The sequence below is a fragment of the Myodes glareolus genome, chromosome 12 (genome assembly GCF_982192425.1).
Source record: "Myodes glareolus chromosome 12, mMyoGla1.1, whole genome shotgun sequence".
Lineage (NCBI taxonomy): Eukaryota > Metazoa > Chordata > Mammalia > Rodentia > Cricetidae > Myodes > Myodes glareolus.
The window spans coordinates 83118521-83132076 of record NC_142037.1 but is presented as its reverse complement, the minus strand read 5'-3'; the positions used below and the strand labels follow the sequence as shown (position 1 = coordinate 83132076).

General features: G+C 42.3%; 1 protein-coding gene across 1 annotated transcript in view; it reads right to left on the bottom strand.

The window, feature by feature from the left end:
- Positions 1-653: 653 nt before the first annotated feature.
- The window catches only part of Tm9sf2 (transmembrane 9 superfamily member 2), a 48184-nt gene continuing 35281 nt past the window's right edge, over positions 654-13556 (bottom strand). Inside the window, exons 11-17 of the mRNA XM_048421728.3 lie at positions 12856-12975; positions 10825-10882; positions 9043-9202; positions 8165-8316; positions 7099-7210; positions 3821-3992; positions 654-1337 (exon numbers count right to left, since the gene is read on the bottom strand). Coding sequence (XP_048277685.1) covers positions 1270-1337; positions 3821-3992; positions 7099-7210; positions 8165-8316; positions 9043-9202; positions 10825-10882; positions 12856-12975 — 842 coding nt within the window. The 3' untranslated portion in view covers positions 654-1269. The remainder of the gene's footprint in view (positions 1338-3820; positions 3993-7098; positions 7211-8164; positions 8317-9042; positions 9203-10824; positions 10883-12855; positions 12976-13556) is intronic.

The window sequence follows — 13556 nt, the reverse complement described above, 5'->3', positions numbered from 1 at the left end:
GCTGGCAATGAAGCCCTCAATACAGAAGGCATTCACGGACACAGATTCATATCTTTGAAACCACTTCAGATTTCTGTATAAACAGATTCAAACTTGCCAGATGCATCTAAGAAAGTATTAGTGATTTCCTAATCATAGGACAATAATTATTTGTGAAATTTAAATTAAACCACTGCAATCATGGGGACAAAGGCGTGCTAACTACTATGAATGTGCAGAACACAGAGCCTAACCCATACTGTGTGCAAGAAGTTCAGGCTGGCCTCCAACATCACCCTCCACCTCCACTACAGACATTATGGAGGTGCGCCATCACACCTGATGACTTAAAAAAAAAAAATCACTACACTTTGGAATCTAGGTCAAGAATATAAATTATTAACAATATAAAGCCCACATTTAAGTACTAAATGTGTTGTTTATCTGGCGTGACTATAATTTGTATCATTCTTTTGGAGTGGAAGTTCAAATCTGACAAAACCCAAAAGGCTAAAATTTCACTTAGGTGGAAACTGAAAAAGTATTAATATTCTATTAAAAGTATTCAATATCACCAGATAAAATATCTATGTAAATCACTTCAAATACCTGTGGTCAAGAGATTCATATTCATAGAATTTTCTTAAATATGCAATAGGGAATAATGCAATGAAGACATTTTTACAATATTTATTAAGATAACAAATTTATAAATTCAAAGACTCAGAGGCACATAGTTTAAAAGGCCAATACCATGGGAATAATGAAGTCAACACAGAAGAGTAAGAAGATATGAACAATTACAACCAATACAAGATTTTTAAAAGCCACATTCTCCCCAATGAACATGTCATAGGAATCATTCTTCAAAATTACCATGATAAAAAGTTATTTCCTTCAAAGAAAAATAATTCTTTCCACCTACCGAGCCTAGAAAATCCTATTTACAACAGCAAACTGTCCAGTCTCATCAGTATTATGGCCTCCTCTAATCTGCCATTAGAAGTATTGAAAAGTTTATAGCTATCATATTTACAAATGCACATAATATTTAAATCTGCTCCTCATTGAGAACAACTGATACAGACCTAACCCAATCACAATACGAATGCTTTAGTGTTGAGTACATCATGTGGGCACAGGTGCATGGGGAGAGGTGGACTGAGCAGTGTTGTGTCTGAAGGATTACTAGGCCAACAAGTCTGAGAGAACTCAAGGTAGTCACAAAACAGGTCTCTGCTGATGAAGGACTTAGTTTATTTCTGTTTGAACTGGACACACTGGGCTTCTTCAGTCAACTTTCACCACACTGTATATTTTGGTGACAAACCAAAAGCATGCAAAGAAGCCAATTGTTCCTAGAAAAGAAAAACAAAACAAAATTAAGTCCCCTTCAAAAAAAGTTCATTAGTTTAGACCAAAAAAACCACCAAAAAACAAAAAAACAAACAAAAACCAGATGTAAGGTGACTGGGTCCTCTAAAAAGAACAAAACTTTTCAATTTTGATGGCCAGGAAAATAACACAGCTCCAGGAGCTTTCCTCTTGAGGAACATGAAACCACTTACAAAAACATGTAGAATTCCTTATATTGTGAAATTATCTAAGCTTTCCTTAATATACACTATTCCTTTTTGGGGGAGATGGAGGTAGGAAACGGGGTTCCGTGTAGCCCTGACAGTCCTTGAATTAAGATATCTGCCTACCTCTGCCCCGAGCGCTGGGGTTAAAGGCACGCACCACTACCGGTACCTCTGCCTGCACCCCCCCCCCCCAGTGCTGGGATTACAGGCGCGCACCACCACCGGTAGCACAGCTATTTTCCTTTCTATATACATCAATGAATTAAAAAGTGAAAAGTATATCATACCATGATTTCCATTTAAGAATATTTTTATCACTAACAGAAACTGCTACCATTTTTACCAGAGTCTCAGGATAATAAGATAGGATTTTTTTTTTCTCCCTGAGATAAGGTTTGTCTGGCTGTCCTGGAACTCGCACTGTAGACCAGGATGGTCTCAAACTTACAGAGTTCCGCCTGCTTCTGCCTCCCGAGATCTGGGATACAATGCGCATGACCACCACCACCTGGTGACGGGATGTTTTCTAAGTCTAGCTGCTAGGAATTAACAGCATTTAATGAGCTGCAGTAAAATAATCTAGAGCTTCTGCACCATATGCAAGTGACGTCAGCAGGGTAAACAAAGACTTTCCAGCAGCAGACAGGCAGAGGGCTCTGCGCAGCACTCAGCTCAACCACTGCACGCTGGGCATGGTGAAAGGTAACTGGCATCTCTAAGCCCACTGCTTTTTGTTGTTGTTGCAAGTGGGGTTGAACATAGCCTCTCAGAGAGTGGGCACACACTCGATCACCCAGGCGTATCCTCAGCTATACACACACACACACACACACACACACACACACACACACACTTTTTTCTCTGACACAGGTCTCACTAAGTCATCCAGTTGGGTCTTGGGCTCTTGAGTAGACAGGAGTATAGGCCTGCACCACCATCCCACTCCAAATCCACTTCCTGACCACAGGAAAGAGACGCCTGCATCAATCACACTGCTACATAACAACATGTGCCTTCATCAGTCTAAAACCTGAAGAATTTGAGCTACATGGACACATTCTTTCAGCATAACAAAAACAATAACAAAGGAATCTTGTTGGAAGTCTGGTCAAAATCAAATCATTTCCTGCGATATGACATGATATTCTTTTAAATCAAAGTTTTTCAAGTTACTTTGTTATGACTGTACATTGTGTGGGTTTGGTGTGGAGACCAGAAGCCAACTTTTGGGAATACTTTTCTCCTTCCCCATTGGTTCTGAGGATCACTCAGGCTTGAGTGGCAAGTGCTTCTATCCCTTGAGGCATCTCACCAGCCACAACAAAAGCTCCTTAAGCTGTGTGCTGTGGGGGTCACACATCAGATATTTACATTATGATTCCTAACAGTAGCAAAATTAGAGTTAGGAAGTAGCAACAAAGTAATCTTCTGGTTGGGGTCAGCACAGCACAGGAAACTGAGAACCACTGCGCTGTGTGACCATGCAATTCAGTGCAGGCTAGGAAAAATCTGGCAACAGTAAAAGGTTTCCAAATGTATAATGAGCAAAAATTAATTCAACACCAAATATAAATGAAACTGAGCTGTTGTGCTATAGCACCCTGCACTACAGCCGCAAGCACAGCATGCTCATGGTATCGCATGCATGCGCCATCGTGCCACACACCACCAATGAGCCTGGAACACCAGCTACAGCTCATTATCAGCTGCTGCGTCTCTAACATATGCAACAATTTTCTGTTCTTACACAAATGTGATTCTTTCATTATGGAAAACAAAGGCTTTTGATGTTTTCTTACCAATATTTCTCAACATATCATGTGAGTGTTATGTTTGAATTATAGCACGTTAGACAAACAAGCACATCAACTTCACTAATATGCTGTACAAGCAGACGGGCTTTAAGTAAAGCGAGTCAGTTTGGAACTCTGAAGGCCCCCCCCCCCCCCCCAGCCTTGAACAGACTCCCTTCCGACAGGTGCAGCTCACAAGCACAAGCAACCCTGCTCATTTAAACACGACCAGGTCCTGGGACTAAAGCTGTCACATGGCACCAGGACACAATCGAAGTCCAGCCTGCACCATGTGTGTCCCTGCTTCCAGTTTTGCATTTTCACCTTTCTGAGCTGCAACTACGAGCAGGCATGCCAAACGATGCTGATCTGGGGACGGTTCAGTAAGGGGCAGTGGGTAGCAGAAACATTCATAAAGGAGAAATAATCCACTAAACCATATTAAAAGCATTGTTTGTGTCTTACCTGTAAAAAGAAAGAAGATCAACACCATGATCATAGTGTAACCGAAGTAGAGGATGGTGCTTGCCGTCCCGGTGATCTGCAGTTTCGAGAAGAAGTAGTGTATGGCATAGATTAAGAAATAGACCGCAGTGAAGCCGCTGGTGAGGAAGGAGCGCCACTGCCAGTGGTAATCCTGGGTGGAAAGGGGAGAAAAGACCAAAAATTACTTCCTAATACTGAACAACAGGGGGCTACTAAAGTCACAAAGTAACAGTGTTCGCCGGAAGCCCTAGCCTATTTTCTACCTCAGTTACAGTTGCTGGCTGACTGCACTCTGTGTATTCTCTGCCGCATTACAGGTGCTAAGAGGCACGCTCTTATTTGCTGTATAGCTACTTAAAAATGTATGAGAAAATACCAATCGCTTATGAATAACAAAGGATCAGATTATATTTTAAAGTTGATGATTCTGAAGGAAAAGCAACGTGCAAAAATCTTTTGACAGTTCAAAGTTAATATTCATTTTATTATAACTCAGTCAACTCTACACAAGAGCAATTTCCTATTAAGTCTAGGCGGCACTGATTTCCAATTATGACATGCATAATCCCAGCAAGTAGGTGGCTAAGACAGGTATTCTCGCTTCACATAAAATGTCTCTAGCACAGCACAGCACAGCATCTTTTTTAGAAAAAGAACCTTTCCAACCCCTGCTACAATTGGGGCACATGTGAAACAATGCTATATTTCAAAAGTCAAACTAAGAGCTGAGTCTATGATCAGGAGGCTGAGACCAGCCTGTCCACCTGGTCCATCCAGGCCACAGGTTACAGTGAGACGATGTCAAAAAGAAAAAAAAGCAAAAAAACAAAACAACCACAAACAAGATAAGGAAAACATCAGGATAATAGCACACATAAACAAAACTCAACTATAGCTAATCGAAGAATTCATCAATGTTTCAGAGCGTTAACACCTCCACATAAAACCAGCAAGGGCAAGGGATGCACACATGTGCGTGATGCTGACAACCGAGTCCAGAGGTTTGCACATACTAGGCTAACACTCACCGAGATCCACTCAGCCCTGATACGTTTTTATACGCTAACAACGGACAAAGAAAGAACACAAAAATACTAGAAATACCTTTCAAAAAGGATTTGAAACAGTTATATGCCAAAAAGTATAAAACGTCACAACATAAATGACAGAAAATTTAAATAAATGTTAAATACATGCTTGTCTTTTTAAGCTTGAAAATTTAAAACTTAAGACGCTGATATTCTCCACAGTAATCTGGATCAATGCAGACCCTAGCAGGAGGTTAAAGATCCGGGCTCAGACAGCACTGCACACCCACTACACAGCCATGCATGGAGCCCAGGAGGCAGACAGGAGAGCTGAGAAAGAACTGGTACTGGAAACCATATAAGGCTGCTGGAAGCAAAGAATCATCACATGGCAATGCAATTCAAAAGAAAACCCAAAACTAAAACATTTAAACACTGTCAGTAGGTGTTTACAGCAGCACTGTTTACAACAGTCAAATGTGAAAAACACATGCCTGCCGGTGGATGGATGTACACGCTGATGTTACTGCTTTAAGAAGGCCTAGGACACATACAGAGGACATGAACACATCAGAGGACAACTCTGTGGATTGGGTTTTCTTTTCCGACCTTTACTCGTGTTTCAGGGACTCAAGTCGTCCGACACTTTATCTGGCTGAGCCATCTCTTTGGTTCCAGAATCTTTCCTGCCTATTTGGTTTATCGAGACAGGGTTTCTCAGTAGCCTGGCCTTGAACTCACAGAGATCTGCCCGCCTCTGCCTCCCAAGTGCTGGGATTAAAGATGTGTGCCGCCACCACCCAGCCTGCGTTTTTAATTTTTTTAATTTAATTTTTTTTTTTTTTGGCGGCGCGGGGGGGGGGGGGGCAGGTCAGGATTTCTCTGGACAGTTCCTGGTTGTTCTGGAACTCCTGTCCAGAGATCCACCTGCCTCATCCTCTGAGCTTTGGGATTACAAAGACATGTCACACAGTGTTCTCTTTAGAGACAGAAAGCAGACTAGTGGAAGGAGGAAATGAATAGTCAATGCTTATGGGGTTTCTGTGTGTAGAAAGAGTAAAAGTATTTTAGAATCAGACAAGAGGAGAGAGTTGCACAAAACATGCTAAGTGCCAGTCATTTTTTTTTTGAACTCTCAAAACATGAATTAAACTTAAATGAACACATAAAAACCTAACAAAAAACTCAGTTTAACCGATTTTATCTGTATAGAAAATAACACGGAAAGAGTGGATTTAATGATCTGTCACGCATGCCAAATTTGTGACTGTGAGTTGCACAGAGCCAAGAACAGCTGCAAATGCAGCCCTTTACAAAACAGTAAACGGAGAGGGGCAGACTATCAGGAACTGAAGCACTTGGTTCTTGAGCATGAGTTCTGTAGACAACATCATCTTGCAATGTTCAAAGGCTCGAATACAAAGATGCTACCATTGTGGTGTTGCTATCAATTACAACTCACTACAAGGTAATCATTGGAACTTTTCAATGAACACTGTCACTCCAACTACTTATCTTTTTAAAAAAAACAAAATGGTTTTTCCAGACAGAGTTTCTCTATGTATCAGCTCTGGCTATCTTGGAACTCACTTTGCAGAACAGGCTGGCTTTGAACTCAGAGATCCACCTGGCTCTGATTCCAGAGAGTAAAGGCATGCACCACCATTGCCAGCTTAGAAATATTTATTATATATGTATATGAGTGTGCCTGTCTGAGTGTGCACCTCCTGTGCACAGGTGCCTGAGGAGGTCAGAAGAGGGCATAGCATCCCTTAGAACTGGAGTTACAGGTAGTTGGTTTTTAAGTCGCCTGATGTGGGTGCTGGGAACTCAGCCCAATCCTCTGCAAGAGCAAGTGCTCTTTCCACTGAGTCATCTCTCCAGGCCCCAACTACTTATTTTTACCAATTTTTAGAACCCAGAAACATCTATAAGAATATTAATTTTTAAGTCAGATAGTCATAAAAGTCAAATCCAGTATACTATAATGTTCTTGGGAAATTAACCATCTAGAATCTCTACTAATAACCTTTAAATAAATACAATGAATAAGAAAGAATATGACCTTGATTCAATCCTAAAGAAGTCTTCTTTCGATTTGTGAGTAGAGGTCAATTTCTTTGATAATAAACATGTATGTAGAAAAATTATCTCAATAATATTCAAGCTGAAATATGCCAAAGTTATAATACTGCCTACAAATTAACATTGAATACTGCTAACACGTACCTCTGCACACAGGTGGAAATAGCAAAGAAGTATAGTTGCTTCAGAACATGTAATAACCAAAATGATAAACACCAGAAACAGGAAGCCAAACATGTAATACATCTGATGTGACCTGCAATCAAACATGTCAGGACACATGATATAAATATTTTGACACAAGAAATGACATTGTTCATTCTGTTTTGAACTAGGAAGGTAATTAAACAAGATAATCTTGCACAGGTTTGATGATGGAGAGGGCTGAGACAAGGAAGGATATGGTGGCGGTGCCTCCTGTCCAGGCAGACCCTGAAAGCACTATTCAGGAAAATGTGTCAAGCCTGTGTTTGTGAATCAGAAGTGTTTGAGAAAAACATGATGAAAAGACACAATCAAATTAGGGGAAAAAAAAACCACATTAGCACATAAGGTTTTAGAATTTGGAAAGTTATTCTACTCATTTACAAAGCTCCAGTTTATTCCAATTTCATGCTACCTCTTGCAATATGTGTTATACGATGAAGGTGATCACACCACTCCCACTCAAACACACTGCAATAGAGAGGCTTAAAATGACAGTAAGTTCCCATGGCGTGGGGGCACACACCTTTAATCTCACCATCTGGGAGACAGAGGCAGACCTCTGTGAGTTCAAGCCCAGCCTGGTCTACATAGCAAGTTCCAGGCCAGCCAGGACACATAGAGAAGCACTACTTCAAAAAAAGACTTTCCCACAGGAACAAGAAACAGAATGCAGGATCTGGGTGACTGCATGGAAATCAGACCCCTTTCCACCCCCCAGTCTCTTCCCATGAGCTCTCGGCTGCTTCTCTCTGAGCAGTACAATTACTTAAGAACATGGAAGGACCTGGGCTGAGCTTCTGCCACAGAGCGGCTGATACAATCACTCAACCTCCTAAGCCTCATTTTCTTCTCTGGAAAACGAGGACAGAATCCTGAAGTAAGAAACACAGCCCTAAATCAGTGTGAGCTACTACTCTACTCCACTCCCTGCTGTCTGCATCTGTGACCAACACGGCAGTCCCTCCACAGCAATGGCGACGAGAGGACTTTGTCCTCAGCTTACCAAATGCTATTCAGAATGAAGAAAAGCTGTATAAAGATGCAGCCGAAGGGCAAAATCCCCCCCATGATGATACCAGGCAAGGGCTTGGTGTAGAATGACTGTTCGGGAATCTGACGAGGAATCTGATTGGTTCGAACTGGGTGTTCAATGGCCTTCAGAGGAAAAAAATGATTCATAATTAAGTAGCTATTAAAATACTCTCCGCACAATCTTTCTTTCCTTTCTTCTTAGTTTCCACATTAATACTACTTGAGTTCATTTAATTCATCAAATTGAAGTATGTAATTAGAAGCAATGAATTAGACATTGCCAGGTATAAGGTCTGACTTCTGAACAGGCCAAAGCTCTTTCTAGTGGTTATCTACTGACCAATGGTTTTACTTAAAGTTTAAAGTAAGAAATAAGAGAAGACAATATGGCATTAGTAAGGCAAACCCTGGATTTTCATTTTAATTATATACTTACTGAAAGAAATCAGTCTGAAATTTCATTTTTTTTTTTTACATTGGGAAGTGGGCTAAAATAACCTCATTACAACCCCTGCCCCCCAGTTCACTGATTTAAGGATGTAAGGGGGAACCACTGCAAACAAAAGAAAACCAAAGAAACTTTATGCCCAGGTGTGGTGGTGCATGCCTGTACTCTAAGCATCAGGAGGCGTCAGGAGGGAGACGTGGAAAACTCAGGCCTGCTACAGAGCACCTGTCTTTAAAAGACCCAACATTCCCAACACCATTATTTCATGAACTTGTGAAGCCTCCATCTTAATGGTAAGTTTACACCCTGTGACATTTCCATGGTATCTTTTAAGACAGACGTTTCCTCAGCTGAAACCAGTGAAGCTACATTCTTACATTCTTCTTAAAGTTAAAACTTACATTCTTCTTAAAGCCAAAGTATGCACCAATAAACGTCAAAGGCACAGATATGCAGAACCAAAGGGCCAAGATGGCAACCAGGGTGCCGAAAGGAATGGCGGCTGAAGAGCCTTCTCCCCAGAGGATCAGGTTCATGATAAAGAAGTCAGCAAACACAATCCTGAAAGACAGTCAGAAACAAAATGAAGGGACAGTAACCTGTGATTTAAGTTACAACGTTAGTGACTTAGGATAGAGATTAAAAACAGTAGAATTTTTGAGTCATAGGGTTCAAAGAATTTAAAACTTTACTTCAAACTGCAAAATTGGTTTTTCAGCTGCTTTGACCAATTTAAACTCCAACCAGCAGCTGATTTCACCACAGCTGGAACTGTGGGAACTTGCATTTCTATGGACGACTGCAGTGCGCATCTGGCGCTTGCTGGCCCTGGTGTCACTTCTGCGCTGGCTGGGCCCCCTGATCATTTTTCATTTGGGCTACATGTTTTCTGCAAAGTACTTGTGCATTATTTTATACTCCAGTCACCAATTCCTCACTAAACACCATGCTTCCCCTTGTGCTTTTACTGAATTTAAACATAAGCGTGTACTGTTACACTTCCACCGGGGCTTTCTGAGTCCATTTCTCAATTAGCAATGACTGATCCTCGGAAAGACAGCACTGCCTATGGTACTGCCACTGCGCAAAGCTTCCAAGTGTATTTTTTAGAACAAGGCTGTTAATCATAAAATACATACTTTACAGTATTTTTCCACACCGGGGATGGAACCTAAATCCTGCAAGAAATGCTTAGCACATGTAAGGATGTAGGTTCAATGCCCAGCACAGAAAAAGAGCTCTGAGCAGTGGTCCAGAAAGAGCATGTCTCTCCCACCCCTTGTGTAGACCAGGCTGGTGCTGAACTCAGAGATCAGCCTGCCTCTGCCTCCTAAGGGCTGGGATTAAAGGTGTGCACTATCGCCTGGCAAGACCCAGTCTTCTAAAAAAATGCGCAGTATCAGGGAAGAGCTGGGTGCACTTCTAGGACACAACAGAGGGAGAAGCAGATGTCTCACTTGGTGACAGTCACAAGCGACCATGACAACGAGTGTGAAACATACAGACTGGCCCACAACACAGACAGCTGACATGCATGTGTGAGTGTCTGCTTCCAGTGCTGGTCTACGAGACACCGGCTATCATCACACTTGTTCCTGGCCTGCCAGCCGACAGCCTTTGGCCCCACCGTGTGTGCTCTTCACTGCTACTGCATGTCCAGCGGCCACTTCCTGTCCACCAGACATGTGCGGACACGGAGGATACCAGATGAGAACAGAAGCATCTCTCAAAAAAGTCAAGACTGTTGGATTTGTGGTGTTTGTTAAGCTTTGGGCCACATCACGCTATATAATGGAATATACCAACTATTGGAATACGTCTGATGAAATCCACACCCTGGCTTGTCTAGGCACCCTTCAGGGAGAAGCCCACCCTGTGATCAACACTATATGGCAATGTGTCAGAACAACTACTGTAGACTGAGACAGAAAGATGTGGGTGGTCAAGGGAGGCGCTGGCTCGCCTGTTCTTCCTCAGACACTACAAAAACTTATAAGAAAGCAAGCGTGTTTATTATCTACATGTAATTTTTGTATAAAAGATACATATCACTTAGCACTAAATATTCATGCTATCCACTTTCAAAACTTAAATGCTTTCTCAGACACTGGACTTAGAGACCTAAGGGACTGAAAAGGTTGCGGGAATAGAGGTCATCAAGGGTCATGGAAAGCGTCACTCACCCGGGACAGAGAAACGACGTCAGGAGAACATTTGTTTTCCACTTCTCGCCCCCGAAGGCTAAGGAAGAAACAAAAGCATAAGCCCAGAAGCCAAGTGCTCACACCCCAAACGTCTGTCAGCAGCGCGAGTAGCTCACCAGGAGAGACCTCCACACGCATGCTATGATGCCTGCTACTGAATGTCCCTCTGTGTACGGGCAAGTCCAGCATCAGAGGCTAAGCCACCCAGATCTAGTCTTACTGATGCCACAAAACGAACAAGCCCTTTAAACCCTGGGTCAACATCAATGAACATGCCTGGGTATGGAAACCACACAAGGAGGATTCTTGTTCCTCTGTGGTCAGTTTTGGAATATGTTCCACAATCCTCAAACCTAACTTGCAACATATTTAAATTCCTGCATAGGTGTCAGTATCCAGGTCTCTCTAATACAGTGGTTTCTGGGGTGGGGGGCACGGGGAGCTGTGTGACATCAGGACACTGAGAGAAAGGGCTCTAGCTTTCTGACGGAACGAATCTGCTCATACAATTTTTATTTTCCTTTGCTCCTCTCTAAATTTTTCTTCCACTTAAAAATATTAAATTATGAGCTGTGCAGAGTAAAAAGTGACATTTCTTCTTTGTTCCCATGAAACTGGGTGTGAAGAGTTCTCTTTATGATTTGAAAGAAGTTTTAGTACATTTTATAGGCAAGTATACATACTACTTACCTTAAAGGAAAATGACAAAATTAAATGAATGAGAATGTAATTAAAAACATTTGATATGAATTCAGTTACTATAGACGGAATTTACTATGGAGTTTAGTTAAAAACACAACTCCAAACTTCAAAATACTTTGACTTTAAATTTATTTTATGCGTATGAGGACCTTGCCTGCATGCATGTATGTGCACTATGTTTATGCCTGGTACAAGAGATCAGGTGTGGAATCCCTGGAACTGGAGTAGCAGATGTTTGTGAGCCACCATGTGGATGCTGGCAACGGAGACTCTTAACCACCAAGTCACCTCTCTAATGCCTCAAAACATTTTTAAAGAACAAGCAACTACATAGCAAGATATTACTCTGATTTAAAGAAAAAAATCCTTTTAGCAAACAGTGATCTTCTGCCGGGACCATATGACATCGCCTCCCTTCTGGGAGGTGTGAGGGGTGGAGAGAGACTCCACGAGAAGGTTGAGAGAGCAGTACAGAAGAGAAGAGCATGGTTAAGGAACTCACAGAAAACCTCTATGGTCAAAAATCAGGCTGGTATGACAGGCGGGGTTCTGACTATGTCATATGTCCTGTGTCCTTGAGTAAAGAGTACAGGAGGAATAAGAATAGAACTTGGGAAGTAACCCTGAACCCCACCTACCCCAGCACACACAGACAGGGCCTGATGGAATCAAACCTAGCTGGTATTTCTACTTCAGCCTGAGGTTGCCCAACTCCTATGTTATGGTCACCCGGGGAAGCTCTTCCTCTCAGTAGACGACAGGGAACTACAGACAGGACTTCAGCATCCTAAGCAGGGCCCACTGCCATTCTCTGACCTTGACAAACTAAGCCCTAAACTGCCAAGGACACCTGTGACCCCGGCCCTTTGTTCTCTGAATTTTGCTTTACTTCTGAAGAGAAGAAACTAATGACACACACGTCACTTCCTTCAGGGCTCCCCCAAAAGTGACATCTTTGTTTACATAGTTTATTAATATTAAATTGGTATGTTGTTTTATTTAACCCTAAAGGCTAAGGCTTTACAGAAAAGGGTGAAGGGACAGCCAAGAAGCAGCATCACAGTCACCTATGCTACCATCAAAGCATTCGAGAGGTAATTCCGGAGCAGCCATCCATGTAACGAAGAAACCACTATACAGGCTCTTATCTAGACACCTTGGGGATACCTGTCCAGGACTGCCTATCTGCCGCCCACTAGCCCAATGGTGGCAGACTAAACGGCAGTACACTTGTCCAGGCAGTGCCAATCCACTGCCTGACCACGCTCCCGCCCTCCCCCGACTCCCCTTCAGAACCACTTTACTTACACTTGTAGAATCTGGCAGCCACATAGCCAGCAGGTGTGCCCAGCAACACCCACAGTACCACAGCACATGTCATCAGGGCTCCTCGATTGGCAGGGGACAAGAATCCCAGACAGGCAAAAACTAAGAAGCAACCATTAAAAGTTATAAATGTTATTATTACTCTGCTTCTTATGTTGTGAAATGGTAGAAGTTTTTTACACAAGAAAACAAATATAACCTCATGAGAAATAGACACAGCCGTATGCAGCTAGCAATGGCTAACATATTGCATGCACACGATCCCACACGAAGCAAGCTCCACTGGGGAGTCTGGTGGGGTCCAGAAGATTCCATATAGGTAGTTCCTGATAAAACCCTAAAGCGCCACTTCTGGGTTGAGGCCACCTTGGTTCTCTGAGTCAGTCTTGGGCTTACTAAGATTTTTAGTGATGTCTTCTCCAGGCCTACCTGGAGAATACTAGTTCTAAGACGTTTAACACTGTTATAAATCCTAGCCCCATCTGTCAAAGCCGTTATCTCCCTAGTTGTTACTCCATTAAAGTAACAATACTAACGATGACTTAGTCTACAGAACAAGCCTAGCAACCTGAGTGTAAAGCCTAGAGGTGTGAATTGTGGCTTTCAAACTTACTCAGAAGACAGGCATTTAGAAATGACACAGTTATTCCCACTATAAAAATATGCAGTCAGGCAGTGGTGGT